At 35.2% G+C, this 23,107-nt stretch overlaps 1 protein-coding gene across 10 annotated transcripts in view; it reads left to right on the top strand.

Moving 5' to 3' along the window:
- R3HDM1 (R3H domain containing 1) overlaps window positions 1–23,107 on the top strand; it is a 201,184-nt gene that overhangs the window by 132,744 nt on the left and 45,333 nt on the right. For all 10 annotated transcript variants that reach the window (XM_041739510.1, XM_041739515.1, XM_041739507.1 and 7 more), the window contains 2 exons: window positions 14,857–15,011; window positions 18,663–18,814. In XM_041739510.1, the coding sequence (XP_041595444.1) occupies window positions 14,857–15,011; window positions 18,663–18,814 (307 nt within the window). The remainder of the gene's footprint in view (window positions 1–14,856; window positions 15,012–18,662; window positions 18,815–23,107) is intronic.

Genomic DNA, 23,107 nt, shown 5'->3' on the forward strand with positions numbered 1-23,107 from the left:
TGCATGCCATTTAATGGACCTAAGATACCTAAAAGCATCTGAAACTACTTGGGCTCTGACCAGGGATATAATTCAATTTTTCCCCCAAACTGTGACATTATATGCATGTGGGAAGCAAAATGACTGTAAAATGAAATGTCATTTTAGTTTTGCAGCCAGTTAATAAATTCAAAGAATATCTATGCATTATATTGTCAATGTTAGCTTTTTAAGTAACTCAGAACTGTGTGGTTCCAATTAAGCTTGGTTACCAGCAGACTATGGTAGGTTCCGGATGAACCACAGCATAGAAGAAACATTTTAGGATAAACAGTCTGTAACATGTGGAGAGTACTGGCAACATTGTAGAGCATAAATTGAAAACTAACTTGGTGTTAAAGGCTAGCAAGGAAGAAATGGACATACTTAAGCACCAGAGGGATATTAACGGGGGATTTAGCTGTGTTAAATAGGGACTTTGATACAAAGTTAGTTTCTTTACTGGCATCTTTTTACTCAAGTAATAGGAATTTTGTAATGATGTTACTACTTTCATGATGGCTCTGGTTATCCTTGTTTTTTCATTGACTCTGCAAGCTTTTCTGAGTATTGTGTGACCAGCACAGAATCAGACATTGTGTAATACCTACAAATCCACCTATTTCCCTTTTCCCTTCTCCATTAACCTGCCGCCACTGAAACCTGGAGCCAAAAGTATCTGGTAAGTACCCACAGATTTCCTTGAGCTGTACAGACTCTTCCATAGGGTCATCATTTAAATAGCCCTGAGCTATAACCTTTATGTGGCTGTTTTTATTAGATTCAGTTTTTTTGTGTTTGTGTTTATGTGTATTTCAGGCACAGAACTAGTGGAGCAGAAGGTAATACAGGAGAAAGAATAGTGAAGGTGTGCTGGCATTTGCATCTTCTAAATTCACCTAAGAGGCTATCCTTAGTTGAACTTAACAGCACACCAAAAATGTGCTGCAGGAGTGTAAGACAAGACAGACTGAGATTACAAACTTGAGGTTTTGATGGTTTGGAAACAGTTCATCTAAATTATATTGTGGATATCTAGTTCCAGATAAACTTAGAGTTGGCAAAATGGCTTATCAAAAAAAAAAAAAAAAATCTACCCTCACAATGTTCTGCTATACAAGTTTAGTTTTGAAAACCTTTAATGAAATCACCTTAGATTTAGAGCTGTTCTAACTAAATAGCCCTTCAATTCTTTTTATTATCCTCCTCATTTTGTTTAATTCATATTACTAAAAATGCTTCCCTTTAACGCAATTGCTGTTCAGGTCACCTGCATAAAGTAAAACTAGCCTATTAAAGCCTGTGCAATACTTTTCTGCTGAGCACTGTGTTTCCTTCTTGCTCTCTTCTCTGTTGAAGTGAAAGAGAGTTAAAAATAGAATATTCTTTGGAGCCCTCCAGGGAAGTGCCTAAGCCATCAATTTATATTGTCCTAGTTCTCTTTGCTTGCAGAATTGATTGTGCCCTCCTCTGAACGTGCTGGAAGAAATGGAGTAATATTGCAGCAGTGCAGTCCTTTAACAAAGGAGAATGACAATGTTAAATAACACCTCTGTTGAGGTCTGGATGTTTATTCTGTTGTTTGGTATCACTTGGGTTGACTTTGCTAACTTTACAAAATACATGTTTTCCCACAATACTGACACAAATTTCTACAGATGATATAGATCCTATTTTCCTCTTACTTCCAGTTTAAACCCAAATAGATCACAGGAAGGATTTGGTGGGATTTTTTAAATTTCTGATATGCTGAAACACTTACTATTAAAAAGAAAGAATAATTTAGATGTAACCAAGTTGGTGATACATTAAGTGTTGGAATACCGGAAATTCTCTTCTCTTAGAATTTTTTTTCTTCTTTAAGTTTTTATTTCAATTCCAGTTAGCTAACACAGAGTGCAATATTAGCTTCAGGAGTAAAATTTAGTGATTCATCACTTACTTACAACATGGAGTGCTCGTCACAACAAATGCCCTCCTTAATACCCATCTCTTTTTGGATTTTTTTTTTTTTAAGTTTATTTATTTAATCATCTCTACACCCAATGTGGGGCTGGAACTCAGGACTCTGAGATCAAGAGTCACATGCTCTTCCAACTGAGCCAGCCAGGTGCCCCTACCTATCACCTGTTTAACCCATCCCTCCACCCATCACCCCTCCAGTAATTGAATGGTACTTTTCATTCTCTAGGAGTCTACTTCCTCTTTCCCAATCTTGAACTTTCTCCCTCTTTTCTAGATCATTGCATTTTTTTTCATACTTGGCAATCTTTACCATCTAAACTATCAGAACTATGTCCCTTCCCTTATTTATTTATTCATTCATTCATTCATTCATTCATTCATGAGAGACAGAGAGAGAGGCAAAGACCGGCAGAGGGAGAAGCAGGCTGTATGCAAGGAGCCTGATGTGGGACTTGAACTCGGGAATCCAGGATCCGCACCCTGAGCCAAAGGCAGGCACTCACCCGCTGAGCCACCCAGGCATCCCCCTTCCCTTTTAGACTGAGTAATTAAATAAAGAACTTGAATCACAGTGCCACTTCTCTACTAAGTGCCACTGTGTAACAGTTGATGCTTAGCAGTGTGAGATCCTTTGTTTACACACAGATTCAGAGGTATTTGTGAACAAATTGAACAGTTCTTTTTTTAATTTTTTTTTAAAGATTTATTTTTATTTATTTATGATAGAGAGAGAGAGAGAGAGAGGCAGAGACACAGACAAAGGGAGAAACAGGCTCCATGCCGGGAGCCCGACTCGATCCCGGGACTCCAGGATTGTGCCCTGGGCCAAAGGCAGGCACGAAACCGCTGAGCCACCCAGGGATCCCCTGAAAAGTTCTTTTAAATGTAAATTTTATTTACCAAGTGTACATAAAGTGAGGTATACCTGTGATTAGATGATCCTTTATGTTATGTTACTATTAAATTATTAAGATTTTGTTTTGCATAGACATTGGTAAGGTTCTTAAATTTGATTAGTAGAATAATATGATAGATATTTTTGTTTTTAGTGTTTTCCAACTGTATATTTCTAGTTTTCCTTGCAGTTTTACTAACTAACCAACATAGATCCCACAGTCTTATGTCACCTAAAAGAAATCGATTAATTCTTTTTGCAACTTTTTTTTTTTTAATTAATCTCTACACCCAACGTGGGCCTCAAACTCATGATCCCAAGATCGAGAGTCACACATTCTTCTGACTAAGCCAGCCAGGCACCTAAATCTTTTTGCAGCTTTTAATATCCTGTCCTTTGGAGAGTATACTCCAAAATTATATACTTTTCAACTAGTTACTAGATTGTGGTTTTTGTTGATGTCATTATTGGAATGAATGGTCAAACATCTCATTGTGACTTCTAGAAAAATGTTCGGGTACCTATCCAAATTACTAATAGAATTTCCCTTCTGGGGTGCCAGTCATACAGAGTATCAAAAGTTAAATGATGCTTTTTTTCAGCCATGACAGACTTAGAAAGATTCCTCAGGTTCTGGCAGCTTCCTGCCTTGTCTGGTTCATACCTGGTGAGTTTTCCTGACTCAAATATGAAAATGAATGTAAAGCTACTCAGTGTATAGAAAAGAATCATTGCTTCACAAGAACTTCAGGCTTAATCCATGATACAGAATGTGGCCCTTTGTACACAGGCATCCAGGTTAAAGCTAGCTTTGCCCCACTGGGTAAAGTCTGATTTCTTGGTAAAGCAGCTCAACTATTCAGAGAAGACAGCCAGGTTATGACACTTCTGTTAGATCTTGTGTGGATTCATCTGAGAGATAGCAACAGAGAATACATGTTGAGCAAACTCAGTCTTTGAAGCAAAATAGCAAAGCTAAACCTCAGCAAGGAACATTGAAGTTTGGCATGAAAATACTGAGGTTGAGAGACACAGACCAAGGGACATGAACCTGAAATATGTCACCATTTGAACCTCCTTTTCCTCTTTCAAGCTCTTCACATATATGCAAGATCTAATTATAATAAGGCAGGGAAGTGTAAGCTTGAAATACAAGAGTTCACAACTGTGCATCTTGAGAGTATTGGGCAAAACAAGTAAAAGTCCCTCCCAAGGAGAGGACATTGTGGGCTGATCTTTGAAACTCTGATAAATGGTCTTTTTTTAGCTCTGAATTCACATAACTACCATCTGGACTGGAAAAGTTCAACTTTTCACTCTGATTCCTATTTTGGGTAACCTCATTTATACCTATAAATAATCTTCAAATGAAAAAAATTCCCTGGTTGATTGACTATTTGCAATAATTTTTCCCTATAATTAAATTTATCTTGAGGATTAAGTATCTTAAACTACAGTAAAAGGCTTCATTAACCAAAATGCTCAGAAAATGGAAAGAGATCAAGTATTTAGTGTTCCACTTATTTAAGCAGTATTACTCTAATACTCTTTCTACTTAAGCGTTTGTCCCTGAGAAAAGTAAAGTTTAGGATCAAACTAACTATGTGCAAATCCCAGCTACAGTACTTAACCAGGAGATAACCTTGGGCAAGGTGTGAACCTCTCTGTGCTATTGTTTCTTCTTTTCAAAAAATGAGAATAATTACACCTATTTTCATAAGAATATAAGTGTTAGTATTGTTATCTTGTGGTACCATTGAAAAAATGAACATTATATAATATTCTAAATGAAAAGGCATAGGAATTTTGGGCTAAATTTGTGTTTGGTGTGAATTCCAGAGTGGCCAGAGAAGACTGACATAGTTTGTTCTAAAATATTTAGTCTTTTTGTCTTGTTAGCTTCTTAATACATGCCTTTTCCTGAATTTAGCTGAATTTTTTCCTCATTCTTGGATTGTTAACTTGAGGTCTAAAATATGTTCTAAGAAAATTTACTTAAATCCTTCCCATCTTTTTTTGTTTTTGTTTTTTTAAAATTCAATTAACATAGTGTATTATAGTTTCAGAGGCAGAGTTCATTGATTTATTAGTCTTATATATATAATACCCAATACTCATTACATCATGTGCCTTTCTTAATGCCCATCACCCAGTAGCTCCATCCCCCAACCCCCTACCCTCCAGCAACCCTGTTTGTTTCCTATGATTAAAAAGTCTTTAATGGTTTGTCTCCCTCTCTAATTTTGTCTTGTTTTACTTTTCCCTCCCTTCCCCTATGGTCCTCTGTTTTGTTTCTTCAGTTCCACATGTGAATGAGATCATATGATAATTGTCTTTTTCTGATTGACTTACTCCCCATCGTTTTAAAAATTTCTGTTAATCTTATCCATAGCTATGGAAATCTTACTTGGAAAAGATTTTGAAACACTATGTGTGACATTTCAATAAATAACGTAAGTGGATATTTATATTGATATCAATGCATAGAAATAAGGCTACCTATATATACATGTAAATGGTCATTATCTATGAGTAATTGTTTTACAAAAATGATTTTTTTCCATAGTGGCTTTTTCCTTTTTCGTATTATCCAAACGTTCTACCATGAAAACCTATAGTACAAATCAAATAAGGCTTAAGAGATGTTTTAAATGTCCAGATTTATTCAGAAATAATCAAATAAAACCTTCATTTCAAGCTTTACATATTAAACCTAAACTAAAACAGTTTTGTGTTTCTCTTTATCAAGTAAACACTTTAGGATTAATGACATGAAATCTGCATTTCACCTTCAGTACATTTCTAAGGAGAGGATTAATGAATGACCCATGAATTCACTGAGATAATTTGTAATCATGCAATCAAGTCATTTCATTTTAATGAAATAGCAATTAAATCTGTTTAACCTTATTTTAAACATAACACCTTAAAACTTAAGTTCAGCTTTTGCTTGCAGAGCTATTTGCTTATACTGGAAAGTGAAAAATGCCATTCTCAGTCTGTCTGTCAGCATGTAGACTAAACGTCTGGTTTTGTGTAGAAGCATATATTATTTTGATTCTATTCTATTAAGAATATGTTTTTCTCTATTATCTATTCAGTGAGTATAAATATTGAGTGCCCACTTACTGGCTTAGCTTTGCCATAGCTGATACAAGTTTCTTTGTTTTTAATGGGAATAGGGGCAGGGGATGTTAAAGTTACTAACCTTACTCTTCAAAAGCACACCATTTCATTTTTTTGTTGTTTAAGGCATATACCATGAGAGAGCAATTAAAGAGAACAATTTTATGTTACCTATACAGTGGGGTTTTTTAAAGTATAATTAACATACAGTGTTAATAGTTCTAAGTATACAATATAATCATTTGACAATTCTGTACATTACTCAGTGCTCAAGATATCTGTACTCCTAATCCCCTTCACCTATTTTTACCCATACTGCCAACCACCTCCCCTCTTGTAACCACCTGTTTATTCTCTTCATTTAAGAGTCTGGTTTTTTGTTTTGATCGTTCTTTCTGTTTATTCCTTTGTTTTGTTTTCCAAATTCCATATATGAGTGAAATTATATGGTATCCATCTTTCTCTCACTGACTTATTTCACTTAACATTATACTCTATAGGTGTATCCATGTTGTCTCAAATAGCAGATTTCATTATTTTTTATGGCCGAGTAATATTCCATGGTGTACATTTATTGTACCACGTTTTCTTTAATCATTCATCTATTGATGGACACTTGGGTCGCCTCCATATCTTGGCTATTGTAAATAATGCTGCAATAAACATAGGGGTGCATATATCTTTTTGAATTAGTGTTTTCATTTTCTTCAGGTTAATACCCAGTAATGGAACTACTGGATCATATGGTAATTCTGTTTTTCATTTTTTGAAGAGCCTCTATACTGTTTTTCCCCAATGGCTATACTGGTTAACATTCCTCACAGCAGTGCACAAGGGTTCCTTTTTCTCTGCATTCTCGCCAACCCTGGTTATTTCCTGTGTTTATGATTTAGCCATTCTGACAGGTGGAAGGTGATATCATTGTGGTTTTGATTTACATTTTTGTGATGATGAATGATTTTGAGTGTCATTTCATGTGTCTTTTGGCCATCTCTATGTCTTCTTTAGAGAAATGTTTGTTCATGTCCGCTAACATTTTTAATTGGATTATTTGTAGGGTTTTGTTGGTTTGTTGACTTGTATAAATTCTTTACATAATTTGGTTATTGACCCCTTACCAGATACATCATTTGCAAATATCTTTTCCCATTCAGTAGGTTACCTTTTTGTTCTGTTGAAGGTTTCCTTTGCTGTGCAAGAGCTTTTTATTTTGGTATAGTCCCAGTTGTTTAATTTTGCTATTATTTCTCTTGCCCAAGGAGACATATCCAGAGAAGTGTTTCTAATGTCAGTGTCAAAAAAGAAATTACTGCCTGGGGGATGCCTGGATGACTTAGTCAGTAGAGCATGTGACTTGATCTCAGGGTTGTGAATTTGGGCCCCACGTTGGGTGTAGAAATGACTTTTAAAAAATAAATAAGTAAACTTTTTAAAAAAGGAAAAAATTATTGCATATGGTTTTTTCTAGGATTTTTATGGTTTCAGGTCTCACACTTAGGACTTTAACTCATTTTGAGTTTATTTTTGTACATGATGTTAGGACAATGTTCCTATTTCATTCTTTGAATGTAGTTGCCCAGTTTTCCCAGGACCATTTGTTGAAGAGTCTGTCTTTTTCCCATTGTATGTTCTTGTCTTCTTTGTCGTACATTAAATGACCATATAAATATGGTTTATTTCTGGGCTCTTAGTTCTGTTCCATTGATCCATATATCTGTCAGTACAATATTATTTTGATTACTGTAGCTTCATACTATACTTTGAAATCTAGGAATGGGATACCACCAGCTTTGTTCTTTTTCAAGATTGTTTCTGTGGGGTCTTTTGTGGTTCCATACAAATTTTTGGCTTATTTGTTCTAGTTCTGTAAAAAATGTTGGAATTTTAAGGATTTCATTAAATATCTAGGCCTTTTTAGGTAGTATGAACACTTTAACAATACTGGTTCTTCCAATCCATAACCATGGAATATCTTTCTATTTGTTTGTGTCATCTTAGATTTCTTTCATCAGTATTTGGTAGTTTCAGAGTACAAGTCTTTCACCTTCTTGATTAAGTTTATTTCTAGGTATTTTATTCTTGATGCAATTGTAAGTGAGATTGTTTTCTTAATTTCTCTTTATGCTACTTCATTATTAGTGTATAATAATGCAACAGATTTCTGTATATTTTGTATCCTTTGACCTTACTAAATTCATTTATCAGTTCTAGGAGTTTTGGGGTGGGATTTTCAGGGTTTTCTATATATTATATTATGTCATGTCCAATTAGTGAGTTTTACAATGTTCATCCTTTCCAATTTGATTCCTTTTACTTCTTTTCTTGTCTGATTGCCGGGGCTAGGGCTTCCATTAGTTTGTTGAATAAGAGTAGTGAGAGTGGACATCCTTGTCTTGTTTCTAATCTTCAAGGAAAAGCTCTGTTTTTCACCACTGAGTATGATGCTAGCTGTGGGTTTTTCATATGTCATGATATGTTCCCTCTAAACCTTTACTTTGTTGAGGATTTATCATGAATGGATGTTGTCCTTTATCAAATACTTTGTTCTGCATCTATTGAGATAATGATGTGGTTTTTATCCTTTCTCTTGTTAATTTGATGTATCATGTTGATTGACTTGTAAATATTGAACCACTCTTGCATCCCTAGAGTAAATTTCATTCTGCACTGAATGATTTTTTTAATGTATTGTTGGATTTTGTTTGCTAATATTTTGTTGAGAATTTTTACATTTATGTTCATCAGAGATATTGGCCAGTAGTTTTTTTTGTTTTTTTTTTTTTTTGTAGTTTATGTCATTTTGATATCATAGTAGTTGTAGTCTCAAACAATGAACTTGGACACTTTCCTTCCTCTTCTATTTTTTGTAATAGTTTGAGAAGAATAGATATTAACTCTTCTTTAAATGTTTGATAGAATTCCCCTGTGAAGCCATCTGGTCCTGGACTTGTATTTTGGGGGAGCTTTTTGATTAGTAATTTAATTTCATTGCTAGTAATTGATAAGTTCAAATTTTCTGTTTCTTCCTGATTTCATTTTAGAAGATTATATGTTTCTAGTAATGTATCCATTCTTTCCAGATTGTCCAATATGTGGCACGTAATTTTTTGTAATATTCTTTTATAATCTTTTTATTTCTGTGGCTGTCAGTGGTTTCTCCTCCATTTCTGATTTTACTTAAGTTCTCTCTCTTTTTATGAATCTAGGTAATGATTTATCAATTTTGTTGATCTAGGATCAGATCCAGGTTTCATTGATCTGTTCTCTTGTGTTTTCAGTCTCTATTTCATTTATTTCTCCTCTAATATCTATTATTTCCTTTCTTCTACTGGCTTCAGGCTTTGTTCATAATTCTTTTCCTAGCTCCTTTAGGTGTAAGATTCTTCTTTTCCTAGCTCCTTTAGGGGTTTATTTGAAATTTTTCTTGCTTCTTGAGGTAGGCCTACATTTCTATGAATTTCCCTTTAGAACAGTTTTTGCTGCATCTCAAAAATTTTGGACCGTTGGGTTTTCATTTTCATTTGTTTCCATGTATTTTTTTTTTTTTAATTTTTATTTATTTATGATAGTCACAGAGAGATAGAGAGAGAGGCAGAGACACAGGCAGAGGGAGAAGCAGGCTCCATGCACCGGGAGCCCGACGTGGGATTCGATCTCGGGTCTCCAGGATCGCGCCCTGGGCCAAAGGCAGGCGCCAAACCGCTGCGCCACCCAGGGATCCCCCATGTATTTTTTTTTTATTTCCTCTTTGATTTCTTGGTTGAGCTATCCACTGTTTAGTAACATGTTATTTAGCCTCCGTGTATTCATGTTCTTTTCAGATTTTTTTCTTGTGATTGATTTCTGGTTTTATATACCATTGTAGTCAGAAAAGATGCATGATACATTTTAATTTTTTTCAATTTACTAAAATTTGCTTTGTGACTTAACATGTGATCTGTTCTGGAGACTGTTTCATGTGCACTTGAATGTATGTTATACTGTTTTTGTTTTTTGTTATCGTTATACTGTTTTTGGATAGAATGTTCTGAATATATCTGATAGGTCCATTTGATCCAATATGTCATTTAGATCCAGTGCTTCTTTGTTTTTTGTCTGGATGATCTATCTATTGATGTAAATGAGGTGCAGTCCCCTACTGTTACTGTATTACTATCAGTTTCTTCTTTGATGTTTCTTAATAGTTACTTTATGTATTTAGGTATTCTCATGTTGGGTGCATAAATATTTACAATTATTATTTCCTATTGTTGGATTGTTCCCTTTATCATTGCATAGTGTCCCTCTTTGTCTCTTGTTGCAGTTTTTGTTTTAAAGACTGTTTTGCTTTGCATGACTATTGCTACCCAGCTTTCTTTTCACTTCCATTTGTATGGTAAATGTGATTTGTATCCTCTAACTTTCAATCTGCAAAAGTATTTAGGTCTGAAGTGAGTTTCTTGTAGACATCATAGACATGGGGTCTTGCTCTTTATCCATTCACTCAGAATTACTGCTCAAAAATCAGTTTATTGTCTTCTGAGATTTCCCTTCTAACTGTTCTCTGTTGCTGCTTTTAAAATTCTCTTTTTATTGCTACTTTTAATTACTAAGTATCTTAGTGTGGACCTCCCTGGGTGGATTTTGTTGGGCTCCCTCTATGCCTTCTGGATCTGGACATCTGTTTCCTCAGATTCAGGAAGTCTTCAGCTATTGTTTCTTCAAATAAATTTTCTCTCCTTTTCTCCCTTATCTTGTTCTGGGATCCCAATAATCCAAATGTTGTTATACTTGGTGATGTTGCTGACCTCCCTTAACCTATTCTCATTTTTTATTTTTATTTTTGATTTTTGCTATTCAGCTGGTTGGTTTTCATTACCCTGCCTTCTAGATTACTGATCTATTTTGCTGTATCCTCTAATCTGATTCCCTCTAGTATATTTTTCATTTTAGTTATTTATTCATCTCCTTTTTTTTTATTTTCTTCTTGTTGAAGTTCTCATTGAGTTTGTCTAATTTTTTCCCAAGTCCAGTTAGTATCTTTATGACCATTACTTTAAATTCTTTATCCAAACGTATTGCTGATCTCAGCTTCATTTAGCTCTTGCTGCGGTTTTGTCCTTTTCTTTCATTTGGGACATACTCCCTATCTCCTCATTTTGTCTAAATCTCTGTGTTTATTTCTATGTATTAGAAAGGTCAGGGCAGCCCTGGGTGACTCAGCAGTTTAGTGCCACCTTCAGAGACCCAGGATCGAGTCCCACATTGGGCTCCCTGCATGGAGCCTGCTTCTCCCTCTGCCTGTGTCTCTGCCTCTCTATCTCTCTCTGTGTCTCTCATGAATAAATAAACAAAATCAAGAAAAAAAGAAGAGAAAGAAAGAAAGAGAGAGAGAGAAAGAAAAGAAAGGTCAGCTGTGTCTACTGGCCTTGAAACTAGTGGCTTTATGAAGAAGGGGTCCAGTAGTGCCCTGAAGTACAATGTGTCTCGTGTTCACCTGAACCGAGTTCCTCAGGGTATCTCCTCTGGTTATGAGTGCTCTGCTGTTGTATCTGAGCCACTTTGCCTTCAGTCCTCTCAGCTACCGAGGCCTGCCTTGCATGCTGTGGGCAGGATTCGGTCCCTGTACTGTTTAGGGCCAAGACTAGGGCCACTGTGGGCTTGCAGTTGGGCAGTTTCAGCAGTCAGACCAGATGCCTGCCCTCAATTTGCCTGACATGGCTGCAGTGATCCAAACTGCAAGGCTCTCTTCCTGTGCTGCCCCTTGAGAGCTTTTTGTTGCTGAGCATGACTGGCTGTCAAATCAGATGTCTGCCCCTAGTACATCTGCTGGGGCTGTAGTGAAACTAGTTTGTATGGTTATCTTCCCATCTTCCTAGGGCATGGGTTACTTTGGAGTGCCTCCCAACCCTCTCCAGGCTCCTTGCAGGATGTGACATGGCAGGAGCCACTTAGGAGGGTTCCCTGTAGCTTTTAAAACATCTGGAATAAGGCAATGAACAAAATTATGAAAAAATTAACATGAGCTTCTTAGGAAATATATTTTCTTTTAAAGTGCTTAACATTCTTGTTTTTAATAGCTCTAGTATTATTTAAGAATATACTCCCAGTTTATTTGTGCTACTTCTGAATGAAGTACTAATATTTAGTCATTGTTCTAAATTCCAAGTCTTTGTGTTATCAGAATTCTTTTACTTCTACTGTACCCCCACAGGTATTATTCATTTTAGAGTTTTTTTCTGAAATGTTTAAGTCCAAGCTCAAATGTTTACCTCTGTCAGGATTAATTTCTCCCTCCTGTTTTCATAAGCCCTATTTATACTGCTATTCTAATATGATGTTAGGGCTGAGCATGCCTAATTCAAAGATAGGACCGTGTCTTACTCATAATTACATCACCTACCAGTCACATCCTGGGTTCACAGCATACTACCCTCTGTTACAAATGAGATGCCGGAGTCAAATGTTGTAGATTTCATGTTATATTGTCACATTTTGGAGATGTGTGTGGTGTTTGTGTGGAGATACACTGTGACATGGATATTGATGGGGATTATGTTGCATTAGGGAATCTAAAATACCATTGGAAACTTACTGATGCAAATTCCATAATGTAGTATCCTATAACATGGAATCTATAGCTGTCTATTGAAAGTTTTCTCTGCCAGACATTTTTTTTAATAAGAGAATTTTCAGCTGAGAGGCTCCAATGTGAATCTCCAAAAATTAGTGAATTTAAATAAAGGAAATCAGCCACATTTGCCCATAAATTGGCTTTTTTTTTCAAAGTTTTATTTCAAGGTAGCCTACTTTGAATGTATTTTGAATAAACAATAAAAGTAGTTAGAGAAATAGTTGAAGTTCCTTGGGGGGTTGTGACTATATAAGTCAAAGTATTTTAAGTCAGATTGTTACAATTATTTCTGCCAGGTATCTGCATTTTTCTTTTCATTTATAGTGGATTATAATTCTCACAAGACTGTTATAAGTCACTTTTCCAGTCTATAAAGAGCTGAGCCCAAATTCTTACACTGCAGTCTATGCTTGTGTATGTGTATGTTCTGAGGTAGTATTTCCAACACAAGAAAAGGTTGTATCTTCACATCTTATTTCTATTCCTGCCCTTTATGTTTCTGGGAATGGAAATGTGTCAATGTATGCTTTGATGATGCTTGGAATTAGAGCGCGAATTTGAAGTCCATGAGATTTAATAAACTGAAAAGAGTTGACTTAATGTTAGACCAAAGAGCAAGAAAAAGTTTCTTCTCCTTATCCTCTATTGGCCTACAAGTTTAAGTATTATAGTATAGAAAATTCATTCACAGAAAAGTTTAGGAAATAGCATATTCTCAATCACTTCATTACTGACTAGGATTAGATTATAAATTTTTTGTTCTCAGAAGTCATTTGTAATGTCATAAAGCACTGTTGCCATGGACTAGCATAATTGTACAAAGTCCTTCACTATTAAATATTTCACTATACTTGGATTTTACTTTGTTGTTGTTAATATGTTGTTTAGTTAACAAATATGCTTTGTATTTCTGTCTTTAGAGGTTGATGCCAGATTTTATTCAGTTATTTAGTCATTGAGCAGAATCATTGAGACTTCTAGGCAACTACAGTGATGCTGTTGTCTATAGTCAAATACCTCAGATGGAATCTTTGCCATTTCTGATGCTTTAGGGATTAATAACAATAAAAATAAAAACTGATATTTATAGGATAGTAAAATACATTTTTGGTGTTACCATAGAAGTCATTTCACTGATGTTTAGTTGTGGAAGTTTGTATAAGCAATACTATAGTTTGGTTCATCTTTGTAGAAACTTTTTAAATACCCTGAAGCTGGATGGTTAGTTGTATTTATCTAGTTTCTTTAAAAAAAAAAAAAAAAAAAAATTTTTTTTTTTCTGGTAGCTTCTAATACTTTACATAAGTTTTGAGATAATTGGTCTACCTAAAGGAATCCTCTTGGGGTAAAGAAACAAAATAAAATTCTTCTTTTTTTTTTTTAATACAATTCTTATTCACTAACTCAAAGCTTATCATTGTGGATTCTTATTTAATAACTGATGAATTCACTTGATAAAAGTAAATTTATACTCTTAATTTACTACTTTAGTTACTAATAGTGCCTTTAGTTTAGAAAAGAGTTGTCCCTTGGATGTCTGATTTGTGACTTCAGGCAAATTATTTAATCTCTTTCAGGATCTGTTTCTCTGTCAAGTGACCTTAAGAATACAATAAGGAGAAATAATCTAAAAATTTGCTAAATAATTCCATTTTCTTTGTGCCCTTGACACAGTCCTGATAAAAGGATTGCTATCTTAGTGTGACAACTGTTCTATAAAAGCGTTTCTCCTCTTTCCTACTTTTGGTCTTCAGAATGGCTAGCTTCCTGAGCATGCAGCCTCTAATGTAACATAGGGCCCTGTGTTTGGTTTAATGTTCTGTTATTACCAACTCAAAATTCTCAGTAATTTTTAATAAGCAGCCCTGCATTTTCCTCTTGCACCAGGACCAGAAATTTTGTAGCCAGTACTGGTTCTCAGAAACTAGTTGTCGTAATAGTTTGTAATATACACTGAATAGTAGTTGTCTGTGATCATATAAATTTCCTCAACTATAAAGGAAATCTCTACATAAATTTTATCTGTATATATTTTAAATGGAGAAAAATATAGCTGAGAGTTACCCACACAGTAAATCCTTTAAATGTTAACTTTGATAATAGAGGGTTTTTTAGATTTGGTATTTTAACAATTTTGTCATTTCAAAATACAAAAGTATTTGCTTAAAACACAAAAACATTCTATTAGATAAAAACAAAATAAGTTCAAAGCAGAATTTAACTCATTGTGCCATTACAGGTTATCAAGTTATACCCAACCACCAGCAAAACTACCAAGGACTAGTCGGAGTTCAGCAACCCCAGAGTCAGAGCCTAGTTGGTGGCCAACCCAACAGCATTGGAAATCAGATCCAAGGAGTAGTCATCCCATATCCTTCAGTGCCATCATACCAGGTATGTCACTATTGCCATCTTTGGGTGAAGGTGATTTTGAATAAATGAAATGTATAGCTATAGTTTATCTCCTCTCTTTTTAATATAGGGAAAATGCTTTGGGATACATAATTTTATAGTCTTAAGAGTTGTATTAGTTATAGCAGCTTTGTTTTACCCTTATCATATTACTTTATTCATTCACGTCTTTAATTTTTATAAAAAAAATAAATGTGAACTATAATTTGAACCACACTGATAGTGGCAAGTAAATTTTGTTTAGCACTCTCTTTCTGATGATATAAATATATAATAAGCAAATATCCTATTCCATTCTTTAGCTTCTTAGAAAGTCTCTTTTGAGAAAAGAGTGGAATAAGGGAAAATAGGTAGAGGTAGGTATTTAGGAGAATGAGGTAGTGTGTGGACTATAAATCAGTGTTTACAAAATAGAGAAGAATGTTAAGTTTTCCATGCTGGAACTGATCTTTTTCCCCACCTCAGTCCCCAAAAAAGAATGGCATATCATATATTAAAAATGTTACGGATTTTAATTAATAGTTCTAAAGTAGTTACCTATTGTTTCATAAATAAGTCAAATATATTTAGTATTATACGGCACATTTTCACAAATTTGTTTTACCCTCCCTTCATCTTCCTAGAATAACTTGCAAGTTAGTTTGTTTTATTATCTTTATGGTTTTCCATAGCTGAGCCTAATATTAAGAACTCAAAAGACCATTTTCATTCATCTCAACAAGGTAAAGACAATGTAGTTAGAAAGATAAATGTACGTATAAACAAGTTGATGATAGTGTATAGACCCATAACTAGAGGGATCATGATACAAAGCCATGAACAGAGTAGGACTTGAACTCTGTATTAGGTACAGAAGTTCTCTGGAAAGATAAAAACCTTTAATTAGCTCTTAAAATTATGGGCATAAATTGATTAAGAAGAAATCCTGGGGGTGGAGAAGGATATGAGTAAAGACGGTAGCATAATCCATGTAATTCCAGAAATTTAAATTGAAGTTAAATGTAAACTATGTAATTGTCAAAAAGAAAAACAAAAAACTATGGAATTGTCAAGGACGGTGAGGACTAAGAGTATGTCTAGCTTTCTAGTTTCTTGATAATAATTAGTAACTAAGGGGGGAAAAAATCAATCATATATCCAGATTTTGCATCTTTGTTTTCTCTCCCATCCCCCATACTTCTTATTCCTTATCCTCTGTGCTTGAGCCCAGGTACATGAGACTGCCCATTCCCCACTTTTCTGTAGCTTGATATTAGGCAGGATCCAGTACCAGGCAGGAACCCTCCTTTATCAAGGACCTTGGTTGTGCTACCTAACCCAATACATTGAGCATCTGTTAGATATCCAGGCACTATGGAAAAAAAGATCTGCCACAGTCTAGTGCAAGTAATACAGTTTGTTTGTTTGTTTGTTTGTTTGTTTGTTTTAAGATTTTATTTATTTATTCATTCATGAGAAACACAGGGAGGCAGAGACACCAGCAGCGGGAGAAGCAGGCTACATGCAGGGAGCCTGACATGGGACTCCATCCCGGGTCTTTAGGATCACGCCCTGGGCTGAATGCAGCGCTAAACTGCTGAGTCACCCGGGCTGCCCAGTAATACAGTTTTTAAATAAATTACAGATTGTTAGTGTAGCTTTGTTTTTTTTTTAAGCTAGATACTGGAAATGTGTCAGAGCTAAGACAGTAATTTGTATAGCATACTTTTTTTATATAAGTTATAAATCATTTCTCAAGGTATTTTATATAATCTTCATGCTGAGTAGAAAACTATGAGAAGGATGACTCTGTAGAGCAGTTAAAGCCTGCTTTACAATTCCTATTATCTCTGATAAAGAGGTTGGGTGGGGGATAAAATGCTGACTAAAAAATAGTCAGAAAAATCATCTGCCCTCAGTAGAGCATATTGGTGACCATATGTCTCAAGTACTGTTCCCTCTCTTTTGCTCCTTCAGTTTTTCTTTACCGCTAGTTAAAGATTTGTTCTATATCTTTTTTTCTTGATTTGTTCTATATCTTAAATCATCTAGATTAAACTGTGTCATTTTCCCTGGATCTGCTTTGCATATATATTAACTTAGATACAATCAGAAATAATACTCTTAGAATGTTACATTCCTTTGGTAGACAAAAAGACTGAAATATGTTTTACAGAGTTGGATAAATCAAACCAGTAACTTTCTCTTTGCAATAATGGAGCCAATTGAAAGTAATTAAGAGATTACTGTGCATTTTGAAAAGACTAGTTTGCATTTCAAAAACATGTTGTATAGGCAAGACTTATTAGAAGTTAATCACCTTGTAAATCATGGAGGCCAAGTAGAGAGAATCATGAAATGGTTAAAGAGCTGAAGCTCTGGAACCAGAAGGCATAGGTTCAAATATTAACTTACTTGCTTACTGGCTATACAACCTTGGGAAGTTACTTAACCTCAATTTCCCCATTTATAAAACAGGGGTGGGGATCCCTGGGTGGCTCAGAGGTTTAACACCACCTTCGACCCAGGGCGTGATCCTGGAGTCCCAGGCTCGAGTCCCGCATGGGGCTCCCTGCATGGAGCCTGCTTCTCCCTCTGCCTGTGTCTCTGCCTCTGTGTGTGTGTGTGTCTCTCATGAATAAATAAATAAAATCTTTAAAAATAAAAATAAAACAGGGTTGATAAGAGTACCTTCTTAAGGTTATTAGGACGTCTTAATACTATAACACACATATGGTTAGAACAGAACCTGATGCATGGTAATAAATAACTACTCAATAATATTAATTTGCATTAAGATCACTGTTACTACTGTTATTATTGTACTACTATTGCTAACATCATCATCATCCTAACCTTCAGAAGCTTTTATCTCGGCCCTATTTACCCAAATCAGTATAATCCACCTGTAATACAGTGGCACATTTATAAGTTAAGGACCCATTACAATATCAGAAGAGCCCTTCATGTCTGTGGTTTCTATTTTAGAAACTTAAGAAGCCAGAGACCTGAAAAAAACCATTATGTTCATGTGGTTTCATAGAAAACAGAATTGAGAGGTCTACTGTTGTAGATCCTGCAAGTAGAGATTGCAGTGGAGATAATGCCTCCCATGAGATGGAAATAGGATCTCATTTTTCACATAAGGAGCTGTTGGGTCTCCCAGTAGATTAGTCATTTGCCTAAGGTCACATAGATAGCAAAAGGGTAGAGCCAATACCACCTCTAGATATCTTAAGCTCCAAAACTCATACTTTTCTGGTCCAGTGTATCTCACCACTCCACCTGAGTTTTACTTCACTCTGTGTGAGGCAAAGTATATTATATTATATTACTCTTTCCATATCAGATGATCATCCTTATTTGGAAACTGTTTCTTTCTTAAAACTTTTACTTAAGGATGTAAGTCATATTTTATTTTTATGATGTAATGCATCAAGCCTATTGTTCAACTGATAAATGCCAGCCAAAAAACAGTAGCTGGCTGAAAAGAACAGAAATAAATGGTAGTACTGTGGCCAGCGTATCATGACTATTGGCAGTTAAGCATATTCCTAAATGTTGATACTGGAAAAGTTGATAGAGGTTAGAGACATTATCATTTGCACGGTTTTGAAGAACCTTTTTCACTTTAAATAATCTTTCAAATTTTAGGTTTCACTGCCTCAGAGTTCTCAAGGAATTGCCCATCAGACTTATCAACAGCCTGTTATGTTCCCTAATCAGTCTAATCAAGGATCTATGCCAACAACCGGAATGCCAGTTTACTATAGTGTCATTCCACCTGGCCAACAAAATAATTTAAGGTGAGTACAACTAAGAAACCTAATCCTATAGCTTCTCATTGTTTATCAGGATTATGGTATGTTGCTAATTTTAACATTGACTAAGGGGCATGGCCTGAAATTATTATCTAAAATAGAATAGAAAAAATAGGATAGAGTCTCCTTTTCTCATAGTTTTTCTAACACAATCAGTGTAAGTCAGACATTTCATATGTAACCTAAAGAAGTCACATCTTCTCTCATGTGCCTAAGGGTAGGCAAAAGGGGTGGTAGTTGGCCATAGGCCTTGGAGTTGGAGCATTTAATATTTAAGATTCTTGTAGTTGAGGGAAAATGTATTTCTTGTATATGACCTCAGAAACAAAATTTCTTGCTAAAATTTTTTAGGCTCTAGGGAGCTCGTTTATTATCAGTAAGAGGAAGGAGGTATATAGGAGAAGCAAATGATAGTACTATGTAAAATAAAAGCAAGTCACGAAGCTGCTTCTTTAACTACCTTTGCTTGGAAGAGCAGAAGCTCTTCTGATAAGCCAAATGTGATACAAATAATAATCTTCCTTTGAATTGAGTAACTTCAGTCCATTATTCAGAAAGTATTACAGCCTTTCATTTATTCTCATGATATCCTTGTAAGGTTGCCAGAGGGACTGCACTGCTCTTTTTAGGAAGGAGGACCTATGTTTTAATTGCTGATAAGAGGTTGGCACTGGTTATGGTTACAGATGATGGTATTCAGGGGTGAGAAAGGGATTGACAGACTTGCTTCATTGAATATACTTGGGAGAGCGGAAACTTGGCTCTTACTTTGTTAGCAAATAGACATGTGCACACACACACAGGAACTCACATATTTCCTCCATCTTGGTTCTCATTTTATTTGTCGTCATACACACACACAGGACTCACTTATTTCCTTGCCTTTCTGGCTCTGTGTCTGTCACTGATTAAAGAGGCCCGGGCTTTTTAAACAGCAAGTTGGTTGTGAATCATAGGCAACTTTGGAACTTTATATTCTAATGAACCCCAACTCTTCAGAGGTGGAGCAGCTACACAGTGACAATAGAAATGTATACTGTGTTAAATTTCCCATTGGTTAAGTTTAAAATCTCTAAATAAGGGGAAGATGCTCCCAATCTGAGCCTCTTTTTCTAATTTATGTAAATTTGGGGCCTATAACACCAGGTCAGGTTCAGAGCTGTTAAAAGCAAAATTCTGTGCTAAAGCAGATGAAATGGATGGTGTGAAAATGACTGGATTATCTGCTTTTTGAACCAAAGCGAACTTTTTATCTGAGAGAAAATTACCAAAGAAATCATTCCAGTATAAACCAGAAGCTAAGAGAAGTTGGTATTAATACAATGACTCATTCAAAATCAAAAGACACCTATTTTTATCGGTTAACTTGTATAGGCTTAGATGCTGGATAGAGGGGCTTTCTTAAAAGAAGGTCAAGCCTAAAAGGACCGATATAAAATGGCTTAGACTTTAAATTTTCCCATGTTTGTTATATTTATGGGTACCTTGAAGCAGAAGCGATCTTGTCTCCTTGACTCTAAGGGAGCTGACCTTGGAAGTGGGTGTAGAGGTGAGAGCCATAGCTCTGTACTGTCCCCTACATTCAATGTTAAGTATGATAGCAGGATCTAAAAGCTGTCAAGTGGAATATAAGAAATAGTGAAAGGGATTATAAGGGAAAGGAGGGGAACTGAGTGGGAAAAATTAGAGAGCAAGACAAACAATAAGACACTCCTAACTCTGAGAAACAAAGGGTTGCAGAAGGGGGAGGTTGGGTGGGAGCTTAGGATAACTGGGTGACGGGCACTGAGGAGGGCACTCGATGGGATATGACCACTGGGTGTTATATGTTGGCAAATTGAATTTAAATATTAAAAAATGTAAATTAAATAAAAGCAAGCTGTCAAGTAAGTGCTAATAACTACACCTTGGAAAGAACCATACCAACTTTTAGTTCTTGGGCCTGCTTCTGCAAGAAAATAAAAATTTGAAGAGCTACCCTTGGCTGAAGGAATAACTTCGAAGCCCAGGAATTAAAAGGGAAGTGAGATTACCCTCCAACTTGAATCTCAAGGAAAAGTTATGGGAATTATTCACAGGTTATGGCTATGACCTGAATGAGTCAGGGAGATTTGAAATACTCCAGCTGTTACTTGACAATAGTGGTTGGTTACTGTGTAACAAACTAGCATTGATCTCTTCCAACTACGAATTACTGAAGTGAGAAATGGAATGAGTTGCAGGTAAAGCAAGGATGTGTATCCTGTCACACTTGTATTCTGATACCTTTTATGCTAGTTATTAGGTAGGAATATAAGTCCTATGGAATTAATTGAGGATACCTTTGGGTGACTAATGTTCTTTTTCAAAATATAGCAGCATTCTTTACAGAAAATTTTGTTTCTGATTCTGGGCAATAATTAAGCAAATTGTTATAATATTTCAGATTTCCAACTTAAAGATCAACTTATGGCATTTATTAATCAGATCACTACTGTCCAAGGGCTAATAGTATAGAGACTATTCCTTCATAAATCTAGATTTACTAGTTTGTATAAATTGTATTTTATCTTACTTATTCCACTATGTTTACACACTGAGCAGAGGTTTATCTGAATATTCCAGCACCTAGAGCAGGGCCTAGAGTAGAAGGTTGGTAAATGTATACTGAATGAACACACTTCTTTAATGGTAAAGGCCAACTTACACATATGTATGGGTACATACATGTTACTCATTCTCGTTTATGTAGAATTATTGGCTTTAATATTATTATTTTGTTTCTGTAACCTCTATATGCTTTTTAAATTCTTCATTTTTTGTATTACAAAATACACTTGTTGACACAAGTTAAACAATCATTACAAAGATGTGTAAAAACAAAGCTATTCATCACGCCCCGGTCTGCCCTCCTGTCCAGGTAACCAGTGTTCACATGCTAGTATATGTATTCTCACCTCCTGACCAAACATATACACATAAAAAATACGCATCTATTGAAATTAGGTGTTAGAGTCTAATGAAATAGACATTATCTTACATTTTTTTCTTTAACATCAGATTAGTAAAATTTAGTCTAAGACATTCTCATTTTGTGTATGTTTGTTCCTTATTTCTTCATGAACATAATTTTACATAAATCATGTCGTACAGACAGTTTTCTTTTGTTCTAACTACTTTCTCTCCCTTCACCCTTTGAATGAGATTATTCCCCATATATATGCATGCTGAGTAACCCATGTTTCCATCCTGGTTTGTATCCCTCCTCACTTTCCTCCGTGCACCTAATCATATGCTAACATAGATAATGGGTATGGAGACACAATTAAGAGTGATCAACACAGACACAAAATGGAAATTATAAATAAATTTAAATATGAAATGTCTATATCTTGCATTTTTTAAATATAAAATCATATCATGTTTGAAATATGAGAGATTTAATCTTTCAAATTTAGTATTACAAGCTATAGTTTTTTTCCTATAGCTTCATTTGTTTGTTTTATTTTATGACACTGTGCTTGTAACTTCTGCCATTTTCTGAGGATTGTACAAATGCATGCCATATTCCTTGAGGCTCTTCATCATGGAATCTAACTGATTTGATACCAGGTTATGAGGTGATCTAAGTTAGCTACTTTTTTAGTTAACTGAATCTTGTACCTTTAGATGTTAATTGATGGGGGGGCATGATATGGTTAGAAAGATGAGCTTTGGAATCAAACAAAGCCTGACTTCAAGCCTATGTGACTTTTGGCAAGTTACTTAGTCTTTCTGCACTTTGGTTTTCTCATTCATAAAATAAGAATACCTCAAAGGATTGGTGTGTGAAATTCTATGTGTTGGAGTTTGTATATGAAAATTCTTCTAAAACTTATACTTGCCTGTGTTCTTGAGTAGAGGACACTGAAAATAAAACTTTTTACTGCTGATTCAGAGCCATAATCCTGAGCGTTGGTAATTACATTGTGCCCCCACAGAATTTTGAAGAATGTTGGAGATATTTTCATTTACTTTCTTTCTTTGTCAGTTATTAGCGTAAGTGCTTCAAATCTGCAGTGAAGTTACCAGAACTAAGTTTTTAAAAAGGCTTTGAGTTAGATTCTGGAGGCTCTACTGAGTCTGTCCTTGAAGCAGAAAATATTTTTGGGTGTTATTCTCAAGTAGACTAAATATGGTAAAATGTTCATTTCTTTTCTGAATTATTTGTGTTTTCTGTGTGAACAGAACATATTTGTTCTTTTCTGGTATGCCAAGCCAAGACTTCTTAAAAGACACTCCATTTTGTAGGTTTTTAAA

This window comes from Vulpes lagopus, chromosome 24 (assembly GCF_018345385.1).
Source record: "Vulpes lagopus strain Blue_001 chromosome 24, ASM1834538v1, whole genome shotgun sequence".
Lineage (NCBI taxonomy): Eukaryota > Metazoa > Chordata > Mammalia > Carnivora > Canidae > Vulpes > Vulpes lagopus.